At 41.3% G+C, this 25,541-nt stretch overlaps 3 protein-coding genes and 1 long non-coding RNA gene across 8 annotated transcripts; 2 read left to right on the top strand and 2 right to left on the bottom strand.

Moving 5' to 3' along the window:
- Positions 1-1,257: 1,257 nt before the first annotated feature.
- On the bottom strand, positions 1,258-17,338 carry LOC117608954 (uncharacterized). Of its 3 annotated transcripts, none has more exons than XM_034334744.2 (8): positions 17,141-17,338; positions 10,201-10,542; positions 9,182-9,265; positions 5,743-7,111; positions 3,778-3,873; positions 3,029-3,381; positions 2,100-2,425; positions 1,258-2,011 (listed from the first exon to the last, which is right to left on the bottom strand). In XM_034334744.2, the coding sequence occupies exons 2-8, from the start codon at positions 10,476-10,478 to the stop codon at positions 1,695-1,697; spliced, it is 2,823 nt and encodes a 940-aa protein (XP_034190635.2). In that variant the 5' UTR covers positions 10,479-10,542; positions 17,141-17,338; the 3' UTR covers positions 1,258-1,694. The 3 variants fall into 3 exon arrangements, with proteins under 3 accessions (XP_034190635.2, XP_034190636.2, XP_034190637.2); XM_034334745.2 differs by lacking the exon at positions 17,141-17,338 and adding an exon at positions 16,719-17,123; XM_034334746.2 differs by lacking the exon at positions 9,182-9,265 and having other exon boundaries at positions 17,141-17,336.
- LOC117608956 (uncharacterized) lies at positions 2,359-5,682 on the top strand. Its single transcript, XR_004582458.2, has 3 exons — positions 2,359-2,470; positions 2,988-3,746; positions 3,929-5,682. It is a non-coding gene; the product is annotated as an uncharacterized LOC117608956 (long non-coding RNA).
- A 154-nt stretch (positions 17,339-17,492) lies between the features above and the next one.
- Rrp5 (Ribosomal RNA Processing 5) lies at positions 17,493-22,890 on the bottom strand. Of its 2 annotated transcripts, none has more exons than XM_034334742.2 (5): positions 22,494-22,890; positions 21,884-22,433; positions 18,592-21,807; positions 18,343-18,508; positions 17,493-17,758 (listed from the first exon to the last, which is right to left on the bottom strand). In XM_034334742.2, exons 1-5 carry the CDS (start codon positions 22,554-22,556, stop codon positions 17,590-17,592), a joined length of 4,164 nt encoding a protein of 1,387 aa, XP_034190633.2. In that variant the 5' UTR covers positions 22,557-22,890; the 3' UTR covers positions 17,493-17,589. The 2 variants fall into 2 exon arrangements, with proteins under 2 accessions (XP_034190633.2, XP_034190634.2); XM_034334743.2 differs by having other exon boundaries at positions 21,884-22,430; positions 22,494-22,888.
- A 293-nt stretch (positions 22,891-23,183) lies between these two features.
- Positions 23,184-25,508, top strand: Pfdn1 (prefoldin subunit 1). 2 transcript variants are annotated; one of them, XM_034334663.2, is made up of 2 exons: positions 23,184-23,405; positions 23,554-25,508. In XM_034334663.2, the coding sequence occupies exons 1-2, from the start codon at positions 23,399-23,401 to the stop codon at positions 23,940-23,942; spliced, it is 396 nt and encodes a 131-aa protein (XP_034190554.1). In that variant the 5' UTR covers positions 23,184-23,398; the 3' UTR covers positions 23,943-25,508. The 2 variants fall into 2 exon arrangements, with proteins under 2 accessions (XP_034190554.1, XP_034190555.1); XM_034334664.2 differs by having other exon boundaries at positions 23,188-23,400.
- Positions 25,509-25,541: the final 33 nt, after the last annotated feature.

The raw sequence follows: 25,541 nt of genomic DNA, 5'->3' as shown, positions 1-25,541 counted from the left end.
GCATATGTGTATGCGAGCTGCACGTCCAGCGCACACCACGATAAACAGAACACGTATGTACAAAGGGGAAACGACGTGCAGGAGCCGGCAACCAGACAACCATTCCATTCTCTTGCTAGAACGCGTGGCAACTAGTCGAACAAGCGCAAAGTCGCCATCTATACCGCAATTCCGGCATTATCATTCTCGCAAATTGACCGACGAATACAATCGCGTTCCTGGTTCAAAGGGAACTGCGCATGCGCCATTGGTATTCCCAAGGTATCGTGTATTTTCAACATTCTGTATACTTTTATGTAACAGGAATTAAGGTAAATATAATTGGGATCATTTAGGAATGGTGTAATAATTGAAAAATTGAATACAACGCAAGTGTGAAATTGTGAAGTTAAATATAGAATTCAAAATACCGGGTTAACCCGCGCTTTCATTCGAGCTGACCAATCACGAGCATCGAAGGCTCTGATTGGTCGAGCGAGTTATAAAGCAAAATGGTCGCTTCTAACGGCTCGATTGAAGTTGGTGAGAAATTTTTCTTTAATATATAATTTATTAATACCAATTTGTTGATTTTCGAAGAATTTATTTAATTAAGCATTTTTTACCGACTTTGTATTTTCATAAATAACGACGCTGCAAATCTATCGTTCTCACCAGTATGTCGCACTTTAGCTGGACAGTACATAACTTTGTTCGATGATAAAAAAATCAGGATCGTTCTTTTTGGGGTAACTGTCTAATACAATTAATTTATTAACATCGACACCTTTGTGTTTTAGCAGAGGATAGCGGAAATTGTAATACGACGATTGATCGAAGAAAGAAAAAACATTTCGTCCGTTTTGGATTTCCCTTAATCTTTGTTATTTTTATTGGTATGTAATACGTATAATAATATATATTTATATATATTATATTCGTCAATATCGAATATATTAATATCTTATCAGTTTTCTCTTTCCATAAATTAAATAAATAACTCTTGACTGTGACATTATTAAACAAAATATTTTACAAAAGTAAATAGCTGTAGATTGCCAGGTGTTCAGTGAAGGGTGAGATAGATGTTACTATATCGTCTATTCAAAAGTAACTAGACATCCGAAGCGTTTTGTCCCGTATAGGTGATCTTTGGCGAATTCATGATTTCTCTTACTTTTCTTCATCTTTCCAGATATCAAAGTATATATATGCATTTTCTTCAAACATACGCGATCACAATTAAATCTATCTAAAGAGGAGACAGAAAAAAGCACATATAAAAAAAAAAGGTATCTATAAAGAATACAATATAATTCAAGATGATCGTGTTATTTGGCCGAAATTCTAGTTGCCAAGCCTTTTCTTCATATCCAGAGGCGTAATTAATCTTTCTTTGTATCCATAAGTCTGTTTGATACATCCTCCCTCTGAAAAAAATGCACTAAAATGTCTGATATCTAAAGAAGCCAAAGGGGGACATTCCTGACACCGTCAAGTTTTTCTATCTTTGAAGAATAAATAAATTTTACATGATTATCGCCAATTTCACACAATACACGCACCGTTTGATCGACCGTCCCTGTGTTTGTCATTCAGTGTTTAGTCGCTTTTCAATACCGTACGATAAAGTACATTGTTTCTTTCATTTTATACTATGCTGGACTGAGGTATCGAGAGGCAAGATGGTCGTTTGCTCTAGGCATGGCGTAAGGTTACAAGTGAGAGCTGTGAGGCTGCTGTTCATAAAACAGCACGTAGGCTTCGCTGGAAACGACCGATCGCGCTGGAACTACGGACACCCGGCTGTCATTGTACTCGTGCCATTCTCCTGAGTAGGGATGCTTGCAATAAGCCGTGTAATGGCCGGAGTACGTCGTACCCGAATGATTTGCAACACCGTACAAATTATATGTACAGCCCGGAACTCGGGGAGCGGCAAAGGCACTGAGATCCAAACCCGTCAATGGAAAGTCTACCATTACGTTTAGCTTGCCGCGATACCGTTCCATCGGTGAGAAACGTTTTAAATCTGAATTGTCATCGTCAAGGGAAATTCTGTACAGTTATTATGAGTAAAAAGTTCGTTTCATAGATATTCTTGCTTTTGAAAAGGATACGAATAACGAGAATCTTCGGAAACTTTTGTATGCTGAAGCTTTTGGTACACTTCCTCCTCATCTGGCACTTGGAACAGGTTGGCTTTTCATCGCCGTCCAGGACTTCTTCTCGCGTGAAATGTTCTAAACACTGACTTAACTTGACCGTGCCATTTCTAGCCGGTATCGGTAAACTCAAGTCCCAGAAAGGGTCCAACGTTACCGACACATGGTCACAGGAGGTGCAGCGCAATGAAGACCGTAATTGACCAACAAATACGTCCACTACCATACTGTCTTCACTGCGGAGGTAACGTTTCCAACTTTCTACAGCTTTCTGGCTGTCCCTGTTTGAAAGAAAATTGTATTAATTATAGGCAACAAATTAAATAGTTAGTATTTAAATCCATTTTCGGTCAGTATAAAAATACTAGACGGTTAGGTTAGGTTAGTACATAAATGCCCCCAGGGGGATGACCGGGCGGGCCGCAGGCGACATTGCACGCGGACCCGGCGGTAATGTGGTTCCTCGGTCTATCTCGCGCGGGCGGGCGGGGGGCACAGCTCAACCTCCCCGCAGCCCGCAAGGAAGATCGAAGCGGGGACTGCAGGCGTCCCGGGTCGGGGGCCCGGGGCGTCATTGCACGCAGTCCCCCGGGATGGAACCGACACCGGGTGCGGTCCTCAGTGTCGGCAGTAGTGGGAGTCCGGTCTAGGACCCCCCGGTGATGGGCGTCTTTGGCGCGCCGCGGGGGAGGTCTGGTGTTATATTTCCCAGAGCCTCCCCTCAACGCCAGAGGAGGCCGCCGTGGGGTTTTAGTTGGTAGGAATCCAACACTACTCCGCCACCTCCCCCCAGGGGGTGGACCAAAGGATTTAAATGCAAGCCTTAATTATAATGTTCTCAAGGGACTGGAAGTATAGATAGATGCCAATGACGGTCTACTCACGTGAACATCTCAGGAATATCCGTGTGTATTGGCTGTGGCTTCACCGTCACCCTGTTCACATCCTCGTGCAGTCCTTCCAGCAAGTATCTGAGAAACTCTTGAGCGTCTTGTTGGCTGTATCCCATGAAACGTGGCGCGAATCTCTGGATCTGAGACTTGAGCGCCGTCGTGTTCACCACGTGGTCACCGCCCACCTCCCACAACTCGTGGATCACCTGGCTGAACGCTTTGATGAGGGCGCCCTTCATGCTGGACGTAGTGGTATTTATGTCCGCCATGTGCTGCTCGTTCAGTAAGTATTCCAGCAGCGGTCTCGTATTGCTCAGGCATTGGATCACGCTGTTCATAAAACACTGTAACAACAAATGACTATAAACAAGTGTTTTACACTCTACTTGGCTATCTTTTCTCGCCAAACTAAGCGACGATACCGTAGGTATCATTAGGTAGAATAGATTCTAAATTCAAATGGGAATTTTACATATTTCAGTGACTCCAATGAATCGAAGGAAATCCTGCGAGCCTTCTAAATCCTTTTCTACGAGTCTTAACCGCTTAAGGCTGAAGTACATATATATGTAAACAGGAAACATACAAATGAGGGGAAAGTTTATAAGAAAAATGCGAGGAACCTGAATGTGAGAAAGTGACGAGGGGGCAAGTCGCAACTTGTAGCCAGCTTCTTGCAATCTCTACAGTACCGTTTCCTAGTATATCCGTAGGTATATTTATTAATAACTATGACTCACTGTATTTCCAATATTCCGTAATCCGTTTAGTCCACATCGTTCATCGCGATGCGCTTGCAGCCGATTACGCGCTGATTTGTTTGTCGGGCTTCCTTCCTATAAATACAGATCAACGTTATTTTCGTTTCTTAACGTTCAAACAATTTTTCAGGATAACTAGATACTCTACAGGGATTGAAAACTGTCGAATACCGTCGCGTTCTCTGTTCTAAAGCACGACAAAAACGTTACTTCTTCAGTGGTGGCGGTCTTATAGCTTGCGGTACGAACAGCATCACACACCACGGATGTAATGGTACACACATGGAAACACCACGATTTCGATATAACGGGGGGGATATATAATGATACATAGACGGGTCGGTTAGTCATAAGATTATACGACACTGGGTATTAGTTGTAACGTCGATGGTAAAGAAAAAGAAATTCCACACAGTACGTACACTTGTCGTTGCGTTCGACCTCTGCGTATGGATCGTTCCGAACAGAAAGTACGCCCAACGTAATATATTGAGAAAAGGGAAGACAGTGTAAATATCAAAGGCATCGAGCAGTCGAGAAAAGGAAGCTGTGTTTAACGTCAACGTCATTGCTTGTGTACGATGGGACGCGCGTATCTCTCTTTTCTTAATTCTTACTTCATTCTCCTAAATCACTCACCTTCACGCAACTGGCCGGAGGCTGTAGAGTTACGCGCGCGGATACGACCGATTCACTGAACCGAACGGAATAAACAGTGGAGCAAATGCGTTTCGGAGACGTCAGAGGTGCCGCGACGCCCAGCAAGAACGCGTACGCGAATAGAAGAACTATCACTATCCACACGCACCACAACCCCCAGCATATCACTTGAGTATAAGCCAGTTTACACGGATGGAACTTTTGACAAACACACTCGGTGTCCTCGTTAAATTCTCCTCGACGTATCAGGGTTTTTGTCTGGAAACGAGGATGCGGACCCCATGCGAGCAAAGGAAAGTTTGAAGAGGCCAAGAGTAACCCCTTCTGTGTATTCGAAGATGTTCCACTCGGATGTTCTTCCCCCACCTCTTGGTCCAGCAGCGTGCTAAACTGGCACTCTACTCGTCTCGCTACGGTCGACAGGAGATGCTCAATCAATCCACGGAGGTACGCGCGATGGAAGAGATCGTGGATCCACCGACGCGGAAATGGTGTCGTCTACCCACACGCCAGCAGCGTTTTACCTATGCTGGTGATAACGAGGATAGTATATGCATAGAGTGCGTAGTAACGCGCTGTCACGAGGTACCGTTAGGTTATAAGAGATCCGTTGACCGCGCTTCTCTCTTTCCCCTGCTCGGACAGCTCTGATCTATTAATAAAAGGCAACGCTGCGACTGAACCGATCGTGCAGTTTCGTTTCGTAACACGCGACAAACGTAACTCTGCTAATCTAACGTCTTTCTCACCTATTCTATTCTATCCAGCCATTGGTTACGAGTCATTGAACCTTTGAGAGATGGTAACAACCAATGTCCCTATGTAATAAGCATGTACGGTCAGGTGCAACTTAGGGTTCTCTTAGTTGGAAGAAGGTATCCTAATGCTTGGAAGATGGGATCTACGCTTACTCTAAACCAAGAGAATCCTGAGTGGACACAGAAGACAACTGCAGCGCCACCGAATGACTTATTAATAACAGAACGTGTCCCAAGAGCGAAAGAAAAAATGCAATATATTTTAAGCGCCAAAGACGTTGAGCTGTCTATGAAATATTTTTCTGAAATACAATTTTAAGGATGATATCCGAAGATGACTGCGACAACGTTGGAACACTGATCTAACGAAATTCGATCCACCTACATGCCTGCAGTACTGTGCGGTTTATACTTTCCCGTCTATCTAGCTTGGGTGAGTGGAATTCGTGCTACCGTATTAAGAGAGAAACGACGCCCGATTAATTCTTCCTAACGTAATAACGTGTATGTTATTAGGGAAACTCACAAACTGATCGGCGACCCCGCGGTAGAGATTTTGATGCGCCGAGGACGGTGCAGTAGGCGAGGAGGTCAGATTACTGGCAGTGTTCGCGCTTCCCGAGAAATGACCGTCCGGTCTTCTCGAGGTAGAAGGCACGGATGGGTCCTCTCCATAGGTACCAGAAGGTCTTCCCGCCACACCGTTCTGCAATACCGGGGGCGTGGTACCGCCCCCGAAGCCGGTCTGATCAATATCGTAACTGGTAGACGCGTTTCGTTGCTGCTGCTGCTGCTGATGATGATCCCCGCCGTCCTCTAGAATCTCTGGATCCCCTGCTGTACGACCACCCTGAAGGAACGACGCTGTCGCGTCGATAGAAGCGGCGGCCCCGTCTATGCCCCGTATTACCTCGCTTTCCGCCTCGATCTCGACGTCGTCCACGACTTTGTCCTGGCCGTTGTTGTTAATCAGCAATTCGGTGGCGTTATTCGTATTAGTAGCAAGGTTAGTGAGCAGGTCGAGTTTAACACCAATGAAATCAGCACCGCCAGCACCACCGGGGACAGGCGACAATAGGTTACGCTTAGCGGGTGAGACCTCGTCGGTTCGATGAAGCAGACCAACGCGTTGGTGGTGATGGCGGTTGTTCAGGTTGCTGTCGCCGTCCTCGTCATCGTCGTCGTCGTTATCGTTGTTGTTAATCCCATAGCCGCAGGCATCCTCGACGTTGCTGTTACTCCCATTCCCGTTGTTGTTGTGCTGATCGTCGTCGGTATTGTCCTCGTCATCGTCGTCGTCGTCGTCATTGTCCTCGTCGTCGTCCTCGTCTATGTCGCGGACGCTGCCGCGCTCGTCGATCGTTACCTCGCCAGGCGACGCGGCACTGTCCGCGCGAACATGCCCACTGGTGAGCACCGTGCTGCTGGACAGTGGCTTTCTCTTCGACCTGGACCAGAGTGTACCGCCTGTGGCGGCGGAAGACGACGAAGAGGACGAGGAGAGCGAGGAATCCGGCCGATCTCGGACGCTGCGCTCGATTTCACGCTCGTCACCGCCGAACAACTCGGTCAACGAGGAACCGGTAGAATGATGCCTCCACTGATGATGATGGGAGCCAGCGGTATTGCTGCTCGTTTGACGAATGGTTGGGATGTAACCGGCCGGTGAATACCTGCTGAGATCCGATCTGCTAACCGATGTATCGTGCCTGGTAGCGGACGACGACGACAATTCCTGTACTCTGTCCCTCGAGGAGCCGGTTATCGGGATGCTCGACGAGGACGACGACGTGGACAAGCCGTATCTACCGCCGCTGCTGCTGGTGCTGTTCACTGTCACATTCGTACCCGTGTTACCGCTGCCCGTATTGCTGTACGCCGACGACGAAACTGACCTGTAAAATTCGTCCAATGTGAATATTGCGAACATCATTTTGTTCGGCTGGGCCAACGGCCAAGGGCTACTCCTTCCTCCTCTTATTTCTTCAAGTTATGCAACCGCTCGCGAGCATATAAACATACGCACGCGCAAGCTGATATATCTAGATGAGTTAAGCGACATCTGAGCATCTGTGTTAGTAATACGAGTAGTTGCAGATGAAACCGCAGAAGACGTTTCTTAACGAGATGGAATCTTTACCGGATCAATCCTGATCCTCTAAAATCTGATGTATTTTTAAAAATATTCCAATGAAATTGACTCGAGCTTCTTTCAAAACAGTCCACCCTCTACTGGGATGACCCAGTTCCGAGGAAAAAGTAGGAAGAACTAGACGTTCAGTTTAAAAATAATTTTCTGCGAAACTAATACTTTTGTATATTCTCTGGCTGGTTGACTTGCCATCTCGTACCGACTGCGGATTCAGAAGAAAGAATCATCGTTAAGAACTTCATACGCGGTCGCAGTCGGTATTTCATCAAGATGATCTTCATGATTTTCTACCGACACACCATTCCTGTATGGCGGCTTTCAAGAGGACAGATACACGCACAAGCGCTGGATAGACGGGATTCCAGGGAGAAAGTAACTCCTCGCCGTGACACAAAGGACATTTCACCGAGGTCAAGGTCTCCCGATGCTCGATACAAATTTAATAGCGATCGATTTCTGTACTATTTTATACACGAATCGCTTGCAAGAAGAAATCGCAGCTTGGCTATCGATTCAGGCACAAATTGTAGAGGATGATAAGTGAAGATGACTAGAAAAACTCTACAGTCCATTTATATTCATCATCTTCTGCGATTTGACCTTAGGTCAAGTAGCGACCTCTTCTTGTCAGAAGTTAATGGCACAACTATTCATACTATTTTGTAAAAAAAAAAAAAGAAATGGAAAACGCTAGCTCGACCCAAATGTGACGAATGCGTAGACAAGAATCCCGTGTAACTAGTTCTCGGGTTACCAGTTCGGTTCACTATGACTGGGCACGACCCATTTGCCGCCGACCTCGACCTTTGCTGTCAGGGTAACGTCAGTCACCTAGGCCATAGAAACAGGGACTTACGCGTCCGTAATTGGATCATTGTGACACGGACAAAAGTAATTGGCGCTTTGTGAAGGGTGTCGTCGAGTACGCACACAGGGGTTACCTGTTGCCCGCCACGGATATTTATAACGCGAACAACCAGGGGGCAGCATGCGAACATCTTGTAACCATTATACGGTCGCCTCGTGTTCACCGAGAAATGCAATTGGCACGAGAACGATCCCTGGCTAGACGACAAAGGGAAAAGAAGGAGACCCGTTTGCGGCCACGTGGCTCGTCCAACCGCCGCGCCGTTCTGCCTTTCAATAACAACAATCGGCTTCGCCTGAACGCGTTACCGACCGAGCTATAATTAGCGATTTCAAAGAATTGGTGAACGAGCAAGCTGTTCGTGGCATTTTAAGAATTCCATTTGCGCCATGAACCGGGTATTCGTCAAAGGCACACGTTATATGTACAACCACGTGTAACTTAAGCTTCTCTTAACCCATTATTTACCGACGGGACTTATAAGTCCCGTCAGTTTTCTCATGGTACTGTATTAACCCTTTTGCTGCCACGCGAATTTTTGAACTTGCACCAGTGGGCCAGAGATTTCATATTAAAAATTTTATAATGGCAAAAATAACAGTACAAAAATGAAAAGACAAGCGCCGGTCCCATGGGACCAACGTGGCAGCGAAAGGGTTAACTAAAAGAAGCTTAAGCAAAGTGATTTTGATGACAATACAGGTAACAATGATTGCATCTAATAAATAATGTCAGTATACAAGGGGCAAAGAGCTGAGGAAATTTTTCATAGGCATTTTAGATGATGGTTGGTCACATTCCAAGAAGCCGGGCAGAGCGTTAACGAGATGGTAAGAAGATTAGAAGAGATACTATGTGACACTTATCAGGGTATCACTGAGAGCTCTCGATCTCGATCACCGACCCCCCGCCGTGCCTTAAAACCCTTTTCTCAGGGATGCTCACCTTGCGGGTGAGCAGCGAGACCGGCTGTACTCCGACATGTAGTTCCTGCGGATGCTCGTGCCCGTCATTGTCGACGAGTAGAAACTGTAGGGCCGATCGAGTATCAACAATTTAATATTTCGTTCGTTTCGGTTCAACGCGCATGACGGAGGAGCCTGGGATCGGCAGCACGTTAAGGGCGGCATTTTTCGATCTTCTTATCGTCTACCAAATGATTTTCAATTTAACGAATAGACCCATTTTTCATAGCCTATTCAAGGGACAGAGACACTGAGTGGAAGAACCCTGGACATCAAAGATCCTCTGAACTAGAGAACGAGCCATGATACCATGTATCTATTCCACCTATTATACCTACGATTTGATCACATTTCGCAATACTTCCTGGCGTATACGCAACTCTGTCTCAGAATATACCGCATTGTTCCAAATTCGGTCGAGACTCTATTCCATAGAGCAGGCAAGCCACCGCAATGCTTTTAAGTGACATCTGTTAACGCGAAACTGAAACGCGTATCCGTAAGACTTGTATAGGTACAGTATCGAGCAAAGTAGACTTCCCTAGGGGAAAATGGTATTAGAAGGGAAGCAGGAAGTCTTAAAATCTCAAAATACAGGGTGATTCTCTCGCTAGTTTACTCGAAGGAAATACCGCCACACCAGTATGAATGTATCCAAGCCCTTTTCTCGACGGGGGTGTATACTATAGCTGTGTCCGTGAAAAGGTTTCGATGACAGAAAAGGGCTACGGTCCATTCATACTGGTGTGGCGGCATTTCCTTTAAGTAAACTAGCGAGAAAATCACCTTGTACATGGGACCCTCTCCTCTACATTCTCATTTCCTTCCAGAGCCTCCTATGGGGAGAAATGGAAGCTCGAGGTGGGGGCGTTGCCATTTTTCTTAGGAACCCTACCATGCTCGGTGCTGTAGTGTCGGAAGGAACGCCTGAACGCACTTGCCGATCCCTGGAATCCGATAGGAAACCCCGATGAGATCAGGAGGGATAAGAAAACTCACCTGCCAGACGGGCAGTAGGATCGCCTGTACTCGGACGTGTAGTTCGAACGGTAGCCCGAACTGCCCGACGAAGAGTAGAAGTTTGTGGGTCGATCTAGGATCGACGAGGAACCAGTAGATCGGTAGGTGTTCAGCTTTGAGGTGGAGCTGTTGATAGCGGAGCTGCTGGTGCCGCTGCTACCGCTGGAACATCGTCTGCTAGGAGAATGCGGTGCCATTGGACTGGTGCTGTACGAGACTGCTACGGCGCCCGCCTGGCCCCCACGGTGATACGACATTGCACCCGGGTCACCAGTCTCTCAATTTCTTTTTCTCTCTCTTTTTCTCCTTTCTAGAGATTTCCTGAATTGCAACAATCGCGGACAACTTGGTGAGTATCGAATCAGATCCTTCTTTTTTTTTTTTTTGTTTTTGTTTTTTATATTTCCATCACGATTCGTATCGCTTTTTCTTTTTTTAACACAGATGGTTTCCTGAACGAATTCAAGAAGAATTAAAGACCCGCGAACGTGCACTCGAGCTCTACCGGAAGGATTTGGTAGGTACCAGGAATTTTAAACTTTTGTCCCGGAAAACGACGATTATTCTAAAAGCCCGCGAAATTCAAATGGTTGATAATTTTGGAAGGGATTTGGAAATGATAACACTAGTCCAGTTCTGCTCAGGAATGAAACCTTTAATTTTTTATCATAATTTCAGCGCTTGAAATCCTACAATTCCACTGATACGCATGTTTCTCCTCTAGAAGTCCGATTTTGCGAATGGACTTTGTTTTCCAAAAGAAAAACTTTGTCCCTCGAAACATCGGGTATGATAAGAAGACTCTCGAAAGACTCGATCAACGATAAAATATCTCTGGAGAGACTTAAGCCGCAATAAGATAACCCAAAAAAGTATTTGAGGAACTATGATCATAAAATAGAGAGATATGGTAGTTTTAATTTATTTAAATATATCCATTATACAATTGTAAGCGAGTATTAAATGTACGGTCTCTTGCAAGAGAACTGGAGGAAGCAGCAAAGCGCGGAGCTTGGTTTTCAACCCCGATTCTAACCTCACCGATGACCTTACAACTTGAGCGTACTACTTCACCTTGTCCTCTTTTTTTCCGCGACAAATCTGACCACGGAAGAAATCTACCCCTTTACCCGCGAAACGAGCGGAAAGTAAGAAGCGATTCTACGTCTCAGTGGAATTGGATCGCCGTCGGTTACGCGATCAACCTGGATATCGATTCGCTTTTGTTCCAAAGATTACTACCTTATATCTCCACCTCCAGCTACCTTATAGAAAGCGACAGAGGCTGTCGAATTCCTTAACAGTAACAAAACGAAGAAATGCCAGAGGTTAACGAAAGTAAAAATAATCTTGGATCAAGTAGGGAAAAAATTTTGAGGTTAACTTAACGATCTTTTTTTTTTCTTTATTTTTCAAAGATTAAAAAATGCACGTGCATGCGTTTTCCAGCAAATATTAGACTCGCATTCTTTTTTATAGGAATTGAGTCAGAAAGATGAAAATAAAAATGTACACACCGAGTGTAGCGTACGTGCGTGATAATTTATCGTTCGCGTGTGCTTGTGAACGCCCCGTGAACTAATTTTCGAGATCCAGAAAAGTATTACCAACGGGTTCTAAATTTATCCACGATACAGCTGACAAATATTCTTTGTAACGCTATAATGTATCACGGCGATGTGTTATATAAATTAGGGAGGGTGGAGCAACCGCTGTGAAATTCTAATGCAATGATATGAAATAATATTTCAGAAGAATGGTAATTTGGTAATGGTAAAATGGTAAAACGGTATAATGGTAAAATGGTAATAATGGTAAAATGGTAATAATGGTAAGGTAATTTACTTATAAAGTAAATAAATTCAATGAATGTATAAAATAATGTTAGAAGAGAGGCGATACTTTTGTCTTTAACTTGAGTCCACGCCACTTGATGGTAAGTTCAACTGGCTGTTCTATTTTTTGGGAATAAGTGATGGACGCGAAAAATAGTAAACGGTGCATGCTACGTCGAAGAAGAAAATCCGTGCGTCTGCCAAATACCTGGCGTCAAGAAAGCAGCCGCGGTTTAGCGGCATTTTTCCCCGACTCTGGCAAGCATCCCAGTTTTCACCGGAATATCAGACGCGCAAAACCAATAAGAGAAACGTGTCCTCTTGGATTTCTTCGAAGATCGTATATAATTTTAGACGATAGCAATGGTATTAATTGAATTTCAGACACTTTTCTATAATTACGTAACACTCTGATAATGAATAGAGCATTTTAAATAATTTATAAAAAAAAGAAATTTACCTACAATGATATTTTTATTTTTGCTTTTGTTTTTAGAGTAATGTGAAGCATATGAAATTGTGTAGAGATTTTAAGAGGAATTATGGTGACGATATTACAGGTCACCTCTTATGTTTCACAGACACAGCCAATAACGTGGTTACGTAATAATTTAAAGAGTATAATTTAAATTATGTAACTAATTCCACGATATGAACCTGCGACCGCTGAACGCGTGAACTGTGCGTTTTCATTACATTGTCCAATGTGTCCTGAACGGTGTTAAGTATCATTTAATACAATTGTTTTTAACATGAGGTTATTTCATGAATCCTAAGAAACGTATTGCTTGGAACATTTAAAGGATTACATGGAAAAATTTCCTTTTTTTTGTACATAAAGAGTGTCTGTTCGTTAATTGAACAGAAATCGTTATGATAATATTCATAAATATTAATCCTCTGAGTGTTTACCAGTGCTGCGTCATCGCTTCGTCTAAAACTCATAAAAAATTATTCCTCTATTGATTCTAAATTCAGATGACGGTGCGAAGAATACACGTTCGCTTATCTGACTAATGGATCACGTCGATTACATCATATGAATGTGGATTCACACCGACCGGATTATACAGGAGAGCCGACCCTGAGATTTCGGGGGTCCGAGGCGAGCTCCGAAATGGGGCCCCTTCGCATATATGACATGAAAAAAAGGAGCTCAAATAAAATTTATAAAATTAACATTGAAGCTTGTATAACTAATTTAGATTAATATTCAAGTAAACATTACTCTTCTTGCATTCTTAGACGCAAAATCTTATGACGGCCCTGGACCTTGGGACAGGGAGCCCTAGGCAACCGCCTTGTCTGCCTAGGCCCAGGGCCGGCCCTGGAATTATACGTTTACGCAACGCGTCTTCCCTATCGTTTCGCATCTCCAGCCTCGATCGGTAACTTTTGCACATCCATGATGCACTCGGAAGGTAATATCGCGCCTTGGTAAACTTATCGGTAAACTTATCAAGAATCAATCAATCATTCAAGGTCATCGATTGATCTCTGTTATTAGTTTATCGATATGTTTAATCTTGTAAATAATACAACACTGAAGAAAATTGATTTTAAATTATCTTTTCTTCAAATTGTGTATTCTTATTTTATAGGTTATTCCAGGGTTTCCCAAACTTTTTCTGCAACGGAACGCTTCGCAAACCCGGAAATTTTAACGAAACGCTTAGCTTATGTTTTAGGTTGGGTAATTCCTACTAATAAAGATTTTTAAAAAATGTTATTGAAACACATTATTTATTTAGTAATTATTATTAAATATAATATAAACATAAAAATATGAATAAACAAAGCACTTAATGACTTTGAGTCCTTGAATTGCAATCTTCTTGATTCAGGCACAATATTGGTAAGTTGCATTCAAATATCATCCCTCGCCTTTCAATATGAAGTAGAAGATCTTTAAATGTGTTGCAGTGTATAAAACCTTTCCACCTATTCAGATTCAGCAGAACATAATTTGGGAAACCCTGGATTATTCTATGAAGCAACACGAACATAATGAATTGTCGGTAGATTGAAAAATGGTGTATTGAATGAAATCGGAATTGATGCAATGGAAAGAGAAAGGCTGTTTACGACCCCGTTTTCTTTCAATACACAAGGCGCTGGCGTAAAGGCATGAAAGAAGACGCGTAACGAGTACACGTGCACGTGGCAATGATCCTGGTCGCGTACGACTGCACTTGTAACGCGATTAATAAAATCGATGAGACTCGCTTATAGTACGGAAACATTTGTAAGTCATACGGTACGGGTATGTATAACGTGTCACGTATTACATAACGTAACGACAGGCTACGATGGCTAATCTTGAGGCAACGCTTTATTCCAAGAAAGAGATACCCGAGTAGAGTCTCCGATCGAGTTTCCGCTCGTTTACTAGAGGCAACTGCGATGGAAGGGAAAGAATGACCGATAACGAAAGTCATCGTCGCATGTGCATCGTTTGTTTATCCTCCTGACACTAGGGCGCATATGGAAATCGCCATCTTGCTTTTCCATTCGAAATTTCGTTTATACAGGGTGTCCCAGACCTGGTCGACACCCGAAGAGGGATTGCTAAGGTGATTCTGAACAACTTTTTCCTTTGCCAAAATGTTGGTTAAGGCTTCGTTTTCGAATTATTAACGAAAAACACTGGCCAATCCGAGCGCGTATAGCGCGCGGGCTCTGGGCCGGCAGCGTCGGCTACGAAACCAGGGTCTCACTATTGCGCAAAAGTCATCGTCGCATGTGCATCATTTGTACATCCTCCTGACACTAGGGCGCATATGGAAATCGCCATTTTGCTTTTTCATTCGAAATTTCGTTTATATAGGGTGTCCCAGAACTGGTCGACACCCGAAGAGGGATTGCTAAGGTGATTCTGAACAACTTTTTCCTTTGCCAAAATGTTGGTTAAGGCTTCGTTTTCGAATTATTAACGAAAAACAGTGACCAATCCGAGCGCGTATAGCGCGCGGGCTCTGGGACGGCAGCGTCGGCTACGAAACCAGGGTCTCACTATTGCGCAAAAGTCATCGTCGCATGTGCATCGTTTGTATATCCTCCTGACACTAGGGCGCATATGGAAATCGCCATCTCGCTTTTCCATTCGAAATTTCGTTTATACAGGGTGTCCCAGACCTGGTCGACACCCGAAGAGGGATTGCTAAGGTGATTCTGAACAACTTTTTCCTTTGCCAAAATGTTGGTTAAGGCTTCGTTTTCGAATTATTAACGAAAAACACTGACCAATCCGAGCGCGTATAGCGCACGAGCTTAGGGACGGCAGCGTCGGCCACGAAACCCGGGCCTCACTATTGCGCAAATGGCGCAATAAAAAAATTGAACTGGTTGAACATTTTTAGTCGTTGTTTAAAATGAATACGGAACCTAATCTTCTGTCGCCTTTTTTTGACTTTACTGGAGAGGAAATACCTTTATGTACGCACTGGTGCTCTTCCTGTCGCACTATTCGGCTAAGAGGGCCTGGGTAGTGTGGGACTCGTACCACCCACGCCAAAAAACTCGGGGTGGTACCCTAACCACTAAAACCTCTCCCCTGTGTGGGCCGCCGGTACCCTTTCCCCGCTTGAAGTACCCCAGGAGTACCGGCATAAATCTCTTGTCGCCTGTCATAATGTAAAAAAGGAAATTCTGAGCACTCTAAACAACAAATAAAAATAATTGAAATTCAATTTCATCAATGGCGACTGTGGTTTTGTTCCTCAGCTCCTCAATAGTCTTTGGATTATTAGCGTAAATTTCACTTTCCATAAACCCCATAAAAAAATCTAATGGTGTTAAATCAGCCGATCTTGGTGGCAATTGGTGTCTCCTCCTCGTGAAAAATTACTCGTTCGTTAAAATGATATTGTTTTTCATAAAATAGACTTTGCATTAAAATAAATTAACCATACAAAAATCAAATACTTTGCGTTTTATTTCAATCTGAAGATGTGGCACTCAACTTGGATAACCCTATAGTATTTGAATGCCCTCATTACTATAGCCTCTTAGAAAGATATTAGCGTGATTCTTGCCACACGAGAGTCAAATGCAATAATGGTAGCGGTAAAAATGGTATAATCCAATTAATGATCACTAATCAAAGTTGATTGCAAAACTGCAAGCAGCTGTACTACGGTTGGCTAACGCACCGAGGGTATTGTAATTGTGCGTTATATACACTGCCAACTACGGGCATTCTCCCTTCCAATCCACCCGTTTTAAATAGGATTTCAAATTAATAAATATCATTTCCCGTTTTCTACGTTTGTTCAATTTACACAAAATACGTAACTCCGGTCTATTCCTCATTCTTATCTCTTTCCATGGAAGATTCGCGTACGTATTTCAATGTGTCGGTATATATCAATCGCACCAGGTATCTGATCAATTTATCAGAGTATGATCGCGCGAAAGGGAAAAATATTTCTATCGAACCATTTTGTAACCTAACCCCGTTTTTCAGGAGGATCAGAATCCGAGAAAGAGACGGAAAAGGTGGAAAAGAGAGAGAGAGCTAGGCACGGAGGTGGGGGGAGAAAAACGCGTTGATTCGGACGGCCTTTGGCATTTCTCACGTTTCAGAGTTTTTAACAACTCGCGTCTACCGCAGCGAGTCGCAATTCGCGTTCCCAGAGGGGAGGAATAAAAGGAAATACTCACGGCCTGGTGCCAACGAAAGCAGAGTATTTTCTTTTTCACTTGATCATTCGTGGAGGTCTACACGATGTCACAACGCTCGGTGTTACGAGCTCCATAGCGTTCCACGTTCATTTCGTAGGCGTACAATTTCGGTAGCTTTTTATGGCGAGGAAAAAGGAAGGAAAGACCGCGGCGTGTCGCGAACCGTGCACGGCAGGAAAGCACGGGCCATCCCACGGAACTGTCCGGGTGACGTCACCGCGACGAATTGCACGGGAGTTTCGAAGCGGCTTGAGGTGAGGAGATAGTCGCACGACGCTCCGAGAGCCTCGAGAACACGGATCGATTTACGGGCACGTTTGCGTCGATCAGGATGAATTTGAATAATCCTTACGCAATTTGTCCCCAACGTGTTATTCGACCTGTACAACTCGGCTATTTACCTTTCGTTCGACACACTTCCCCTCGTGACAAACACACTCGATACCGTCGCGAGATTATTTCACTACTGACTTTCTCGATGCAACGTGCGCGCAAACAATATGGCGTTTATAAGCTTGCCGATTTCCGCGTTGACAGTCATCGCTTCCGCGACTACCGCATTCTGCGCTAGCGCAGAACAAAATGTCGCCTCGGCTTGCCCCTAGGGTGGAACGTACGTCGCAGTGCTGCCACCATACGCGACACGCGCCGCTTCGCAACGACCAATCACCTGCTAGGAACGAAAATCTTTGATATTTAAATTTCATCGATTATATTCGTTATTATAATAGTAAGAGAAGCAACGAGGTACAGTAACGGTATAAAATTAAAAATTTGTTAATTTTTATACAACTGTATGAACAATAGTTTCATAGAAAACATGTATGAAACATTTTATTTTTAATTTGGATTAATCGTCTTGGTTGCATTGTTTTTCAACGTATTCAGCAGCCATTTGTTGAACTCGTGATATATCTTCTTGAGTACCGTGCTGTTCCTCAAAACTGATGAATTTTTTGAATAAAGATCGCATCTTTCTTGGTGGCAATGTTTGAACAACCGCTCGCTCCAGAATTTTCCTGTAAACATAACAGCTTTTCTTTATGTAAATGCAGGGCCGGCCTTAGGATTTTAGGATTCCGAGGCGAGCTCCGAAATAGGGCCCCTTCGCAAAAAAAATAGCTTAAATAAAATTTATAAAATTAACATTAAGGCTTGTATAACTAATTTAGATTTGCATTTGCATCATCTTATAGGGGCCCTGGACCTTGGGGGGCCTAGGCCCAGGGCCGGCCCTGCCTTTCAAAGCATCATTAATAATTGCAATTTTAGATTTAGAATAATTGCAATATGGCCTTTCAACACTGCTGGCCCTGAGATTTCGGGGGTCCTAGGGGCCCCTTCACATATATGACATAAAAAAAAGTAGCTCAAATAAAATTTATAAAATTATAAAATTAAAGCTTGTATAACTAATTTAGATTTGCATTTACATAAATTAATATTCAAATAAACAATCTTGCATTCTTAGACGTAAAATCGTCTTATAGGGGCCCTGGACCTTGGGGGGCCCTTAGCGGCCGCCTAGTCTGCCTAGGCCTAGGGCCGGCCCTGTGTAAATGTTCTATGAAGAAGACAAGAAATATTAGAAAATTCTTCTCACCTGGCTATATCGATATCGTTAGATTTAACTAAAGAATCGACATAACACGACCATATGTCGACACGCTTTGGATATGAACTCAAAATTTGCTCAAAAAGAGTCTGAGCTCTTTCTTTATCTCCAAGTTTATTTTCCAGCGTAGCAAACCTTGCCATTAGATTCACATCTGTACAAATATTATATTAAAACCACCAGGTCACTTCATTATTCTTATAATAAATTTACTTTTTTTTCTTAATATATACTTACGCTCAGATGCTGGTAAAGATTGCAATGCTCGTTGCATAATGTGTCTAGATTTATCTTTCAAACCCATCTTTAACAACGCAGCTCCACAGTCAATCCATACTTGAGGATTTTGTTTAAACTTCCCAATCATGGTATTAATTATTTTCTCTAATTCAAACTGCCTACCAGCCTCAAGGTGTACGGTTAACATGTGGCTGTACACTTTCAACGCATCGTTGCTCCTTACAGCCTCTTGAAAAACGCTGTTCAAGGATTCCGGAGTACCAAACTTTGATTCCAAATTCAACCAAGCGTTCCATACATTTAATCTCTCATTCTCCTCTCTGAAGCTTATAGTTTTTACAGCCTTTCTAGCCACCGCTCTGGCTTTGTCTATCTCAGTTGATTGTAAATGATACGCCATGTATTGCAGCCAAATGATTGAACTGTCCGGACTGGCTAAAACTAATCTGTCAAATTGATCTACAGACTTTGGCAATTGATTACTAGCTAATACCTCCTCCCTTTCACGAATTTCACGCTCCTTTTGCCTCTCCATTTCTCTGTTTTCAGCAGCGCTTAGTTTCTTTTTTTTCTGCTTTGGTTGTTTCTCTGTCTCATCCTCACTGTCGCTGGATGATTGCTTATCAAGCAAATCTAAATTTGGTTTATCGTCCCAAAAGAATCCACATTCAGGTATTCTTGGCTTTTCATCATCTTTATCGTAGTCATCAGTTATAATATTTATAGGGGGTTTAACATCTTGTTTTATTTTCTTCAATTTCTTATCCCTTTTCTGTTTAACATTTTTGGAGGGTTCATCTATTTCTTCTGAATTTTCTTCTTTTTCTGCTTTAGCTTTTTTCTTTTTATTTAAAGGTTTAACATCTGGCGCAGCCTTTTCAGATTTCTTTACTTTCTTCGCAGGAACCTCTTCGCTTTCTGAATTCATTTTTTTCCTCTTCAATTTATTAGCAGCTGGTTTTGTTTCTATATTGAGCTTCTCCTCGAATGCTGATTTCACCATACAAATGGGCATAACGTCCGATTCATTGGGATTCGATACAATGTAACACCTGATCTTTGAATGAACAATGTAGGGTGACAAATCTGGCCGGACATCATTCACGTGGCGTTTCACAGGCATCGCTGCCAAAGATCCTTTACCATGACCTTTCAAGACTATTAATACAAACCAGTTTGTCACCATTAAAATCTTACCCCTTATTAATTTATCTTGAGGTATCTCCCGGTGCTTATCTTGTTGCTCGTTTATGCTTTTCATCACTGCAGGTATCATGGTCAATTCAACAAGTTCATGGACGTAATTCTTCCACATAACCGTCCCAGAAACCGTGTCTCCCACTTTTCGATTCCCAGAATAATGATTCTTCGATACTATACCCAGCAAGTTGTTTTCTAATTTCACTACCAGACCATCAGCTGTGATTATGTCAACCTTTCCAGTAACCTTCTGTCCTAATAACACTGAAGAAATTGGCCTGTTGCTATAAAATGGATTTCTCGCCAATTCAGTTAATTTATTGAAATGCAAAGTCAGAGTATCCACTGCTGTCATTATTTTGCTGTGAAGATCCGGTAATCCATCAAACAACTTCTTCAAGGATAACGTTAGATTTACTTGTTTCTCTTTCCTGTTGATGGAAATGACCTTCGCAAACAAAATTTGATGCACCTGAAGCAAATGAAAATTACTGACGTTGCTGTAAGAGACATATCCAAACGGTGTGCACCCTGCGACTGGTAGAATGACTCTCATACCATTCGGTTCTATATCTTTAACAGAGCATGGTATACAATCTCCTATTTTCAATTGTTCGAAGCTCCTGTATTTTTCTTGAGTCAGAAAGGTTCTTGTTAAAATTAAACTTGGCACTGTAGCAAATACCAGAGCGGAAAGGGTATCTCCAGGAATGCTTTTTGACGCCAACAAAGTTGCTGTCTCCGTACAGGGTGACATGTGCCCTGCTGGTAAAAATCCAGTACTAACACCCTGTCCATCATTTTTACTGATTCTCAAGTATACTCCCTGAGTAGATGATTCAATAATTGTTCCTTCTACGCGTTCACCTATGGTAAACACATTTTCTTTCTTTTTCTTCTCTTTGGTAGGTACAGACAGGATTATCTTTCCCAAATTTTCGTTCACTGAATCTATCAGCACTAAAATTGTTTGTCCAATAGAATAATTCCAATTCCCTTCAAACGTTTCGGTATTCAATGCAGTTCGAGGCACCCAGCCTTTGACATTGCCAAAAAATTTCACCAGTAATCCACCTTTACTTATTTGAACGACAGTGCCATGGTACCTTGATCCACGTTTTGCATCTTTTATGTCACTTAAAACAGGCAAATTGCTAGTTAATAAGGACTTTTTAAAAGTAAAATGCACCTTCTTTCGTGCGGTATCGACGTCCAAGACTCTTGCTTCCACTTCTTTGTCTGTTTTTAATTTCTTTAAGGCACTTGCACCTTCGTCGGACACGTGTTCCGGTGCTACTTGTCCATTAATCTTACCAACTTGTACGTTAACGAAGCCAGACTCTGCATTGATACTTGTGATTCTTACGTTCACAACATCACCTGGCTTGAAGTCAGACACTGAAAAATATTTCTGTTCTAATAACGAATGTTCCATTGTGCAAATGTACATAGCATCCATCCAACTGTACGATAACACTCTGCATTTGTGTTTAGTACCAGGTACAAATTTTTCAATGATCTGATCGTAATTCACCTCTGTTCTTTTCAGAGGAACAAATCCCTTTGTTCCATTCTTGGTTAACTGCAATGCAATTCCACCGGATTCTCTGAATAAAGTAGTTGCATCGTCTATGACATGCCCAGGTTGAATAGCATCTACGTTTCTACGTTTCTTTATCAATAAACTGAAATATCCAAATTTTACAGTTGGTAAAATGTACAACATTGTGCCAGTAATTTCCATTCCTGCTATGTACTTAGATAAAGGCTCATTTAAATACAGTTGATTGATGTACCCTATGTGGCTACTACCAAATGAAACGTACAGTCCATTGGATAATACCTTTTTTACAGAGAGTTCAAATTTTGTGCCTGGCATCAAACTGTCCAGAGATTTGATTTCAGTGTCATTTTGAACTGCAGCATGTTTCTGTTTTGTAGATAATTTAATTGTTGAAGTATTTTCATTCGTTTCAATTTCTTCTATGGTACATAACAGCTGTTTTCCTGGATCTAATGAAATTTATATCTATATTTAATGAAATATTATTCACCATTGGTTGTATAATAGGTGTAAAAATTTACTTACACAAGGATTTATCATTATTTTTTGGCGCAGGTATAAATGCTCTTACGTTATTTACGCCTGTATCTACAACGTATCCATGATCTTCTATGCTACTGATAGTACATAACATTCTTGAGCCATCCTCCAAATAAGCGACGTCCACGTTTTGATTTATCAGCCTAGGATCAAGGGATAAGGCGATCTGCCACTTTTCTTGAGGTTGTATGCTTTTCACATAACACACAACATAATCCCCGCATGAATATAATTCGGGCAACGACCTGAATTCATTCTGTTGCGCGTCTTCTGTGTTAATTAAATTTTGCAGCAAATTTGTGTAAGATTCACTGATATCAGCAACTTGAGCACGACCTATTAGACCACCTGGCAAGGATATTATTAAATCATATTCTGTTGCTTCAGACACACATCCTAAAACTACCAATCCTTCAGATATTGTTAGATATGATAATCGTTCTGCAGTGGTAGCTACAAAATTTTCCTCCTCTTTATCACTTTTCCCTGACCTTTGTTTCTTCTTATTGTGCCTCTCAGGGTTTTTAAACAACTGCTGAAACAATACTACGAATTAACAAACAATTATAAGTTACAATTTTTATAAGAAAATTACCGAATCTGATGATTTCTTGTCCAGAGGTTTCTTTCCACCTCGAGGAAAGCTTTTCAGGGTCATTTTTTATAATATTTAATTCAGTACTGTAGTTTAGAAACCACTGCTTAGTGAGTAGGTACTTGCAAAGTTTATTAAAGTAGTACAACCTCTAATTAGAGTATGTACGCGTTAATCCTCAATATTCAATATGTAAAATCGGATAGTATTGTTTTTAAGTTATTCAAACAATATCTTTCTGGTTTCTAAATACTTGTATGTTTGGAGGAAACTTGTTCTACTTGCATATGATCATTTACCGGTTACAGTCACGTTTGTTACAATTTGTTATTTTGAGGTTAATGTAACATATTACAGTGACTACAGATGCAAAAGACTGGACATATGTACCTTTGTTTTCGAGGATTCATGATTTAGGGGTCCCAGACACCCGGAGTCAAAAATTAGAGGTTTCAATTTTTCTATAGAAAGTCTATGGGTCGCACATTATAGCTAAGGGGTCCCTGACACCCCAAGTCATCGGCCATTGCGCCATCTATACCAAAGCAGCGCAAACTATTCGTTAACTTACCGACTGCCGAAGGGTCGATTACCGACTGTCGGAAGTTTAGTCGGTAATTTATTGAGTCGTTTCCGCCGCTCTTGTATAGATGGCGCTGGCGTCGAGTTTCTATTTACCGACTATTAGTTTATTAAAAATATTCAATTTTGCAATTTTTAAACATTGGAATCGTTGCAAGATAAAGAATTTATAATGAATTTCTGGTACTAATTTATACACGTCCAAATTACATATTTTAAAAGCTGCATTAAATTTATAAGCGCTTGGGAGCCCTATAAACCACCAAGCCATCAGCTGGAATCAAGGATACAGATACTCCTTTCATTCACTATAATTTATTTCCATGTACGGTAACAATAATATTGAATAATAAACAATTAAGTATATTTAATTAAATTTTCAAACTGCACAATATTATATATTTGAAGATAAAGTAAAAATGCTAAACATAACATTTATTATAAATTACACCTTTTTTAACCTCCAAAATTGTTACAGAGCACATAATGGCCAGGGAACCGGACGAAGAATTGAGAAAAGCTTTCTCACAGTTACACGAGAAGGTGATAGATACTACTCAGAAACTAAAGTTAGCAGACTTGCAGATTGAAAAACTAAAACGAACTAAACAACGCGCTGAGTTGACTATGAAGGAGATCTCTTCGTATCCAAAGAATACGAAGACTTATGAATCTGTCGGCCGGATGTTTCTTTTAGATGATATAGATAACATTAAAGCAGAACTTGATAAACGAATGAAGAACGCCGACGAAAAAGTGAAAACTTTAGAAAATAATAAGACTTACTTGCAACAAAACCTGAAAGAAAGTGAAAACAATATCAGGGAAATGATTCAGCAAAGACAGAACAAGGACACGTCCGGTTAATTTCCTTTCCATACAGAAAGTTGAATTGTTTTATTATTTGCTGCAAGAATTATCATTTTCTCCGTGTAAAATTTATATCTGCACACATTTTATGCTGCGTTCAATTTGCAATGTATAGTTAGAAATAGAAAGATGTCATGTTGGTATTACCATCAGTTATTTATATCTAATACTTTTATTATATTTTAAAAACATTTGTATTTATTTAAATCCACCCACCAATTAATAAAACGATTTATAACGAATATGCTTTGAAATTGGTAGAAGGTTGTAAAATATAATACCTTTCAAGAGATTCACAATTTATTAAACAGAAATATTAAGTACCACTGTAATTTCTAATTATTATTAATTTATTCCAGCAGAACTAATACATACAACAAACGATTTTCCGTGGTTTGACTTACTTTTCAATTTATCTTGTCCATTCATTCCTTTCTCTCTCACTTTCTCTCACTCTCTCACTCGCATTCTCTTAAATTCCTTGGCTACATCCTAAATTACCCTTGAAAACTTATCATCATGTGCCAGCGCAGTAATTTGGCAAACTGGTTAATTGAAAATTAAAATGCTCTAGTGTCGTCTCGCATCTGGGGGGGTAAAAAAGATCGAACAATTAATGTGTTTACTGAAAACTTGTTAAACCTTCCTGTCGTAATTACATTTATATAATTGTATTACTAATATAATGCATGGGATGCGTTTAGGTGCTTTCTGTTTTTTACCTTATGAATACTATATAATATACCTGTGTGTGTGTTCCTGTTACAATGGTGCAGAACGTTATGGAAAAATCGACAATATATACAAAGTATTATCAAATTATGATTGAATTATCAAATTCGAACCTAAGTCCTACTTAATGATCTTGCGCTTAATCGTGAGTCACGAGTTAAAGGAATTCGGTTCCCTGAAACATTGAATTACGTATTAGTGTAATTATTACCGTGTGCATTGTTATAATACTTAAGTATCAAACAGACTTATATATTTTTTTTTTGTGCCTCTGCTCTCTTTTCGTCTCTCGTGTAAATATACATACACATATATAGTATCCATGATTTATTTGAATATTAGGTGTACAAATGAATTCGGTACCTTTAATATTACACTTTCTTAGTTACTATTTTAAATTCGAACTATTTTCCCGCGCTTTTGCGAATTTGAAAAATGGCGCGAGAATACGATATCGATAACGATAAATTCAATAATTGTAGTTATTATAACCTCTCAAAAATAAGCTATTAATTAAAAAAGCAATGGCACCGAATTAATTTGTACACCTAATAGTTGAAAAATGAGGATTAAAGTGTGTATGAAAAACCTCATCGTTCTTATTTAATTATTATATAAAACCCATGCATTACAGTAGCGTGTATCATATATAGTGTGTGTATGTGTGTGTGTGTGTGTGTGTGTATGAAATGAATTATCTCGAATGTAATATGTTAACACGTCAGTCTTAACTAAAATGATTGCCATTGTTTATCGTACATTGTTGTCAGTAATCATTGTTGGTAGCGTTTCTTGGTACTCATATGTAAACATGCAATCCAAAGAAAATGATTGAACCATTAAATAATAGATTAAGGATACCGT

This window comes from Osmia lignaria, chromosome 8, assembly GCF_051020975.1.
Source record: "Osmia lignaria lignaria isolate PbOS001 chromosome 8, iyOsmLign1, whole genome shotgun sequence".
Taxonomy (NCBI): Eukaryota; Metazoa; Arthropoda; class Insecta; order Hymenoptera; family Megachilidae; genus Osmia; species Osmia lignaria.
Note: the sequence above shows the minus strand (reverse complement) of the source record. Positions and strands in the feature narration are given on the sequence as shown.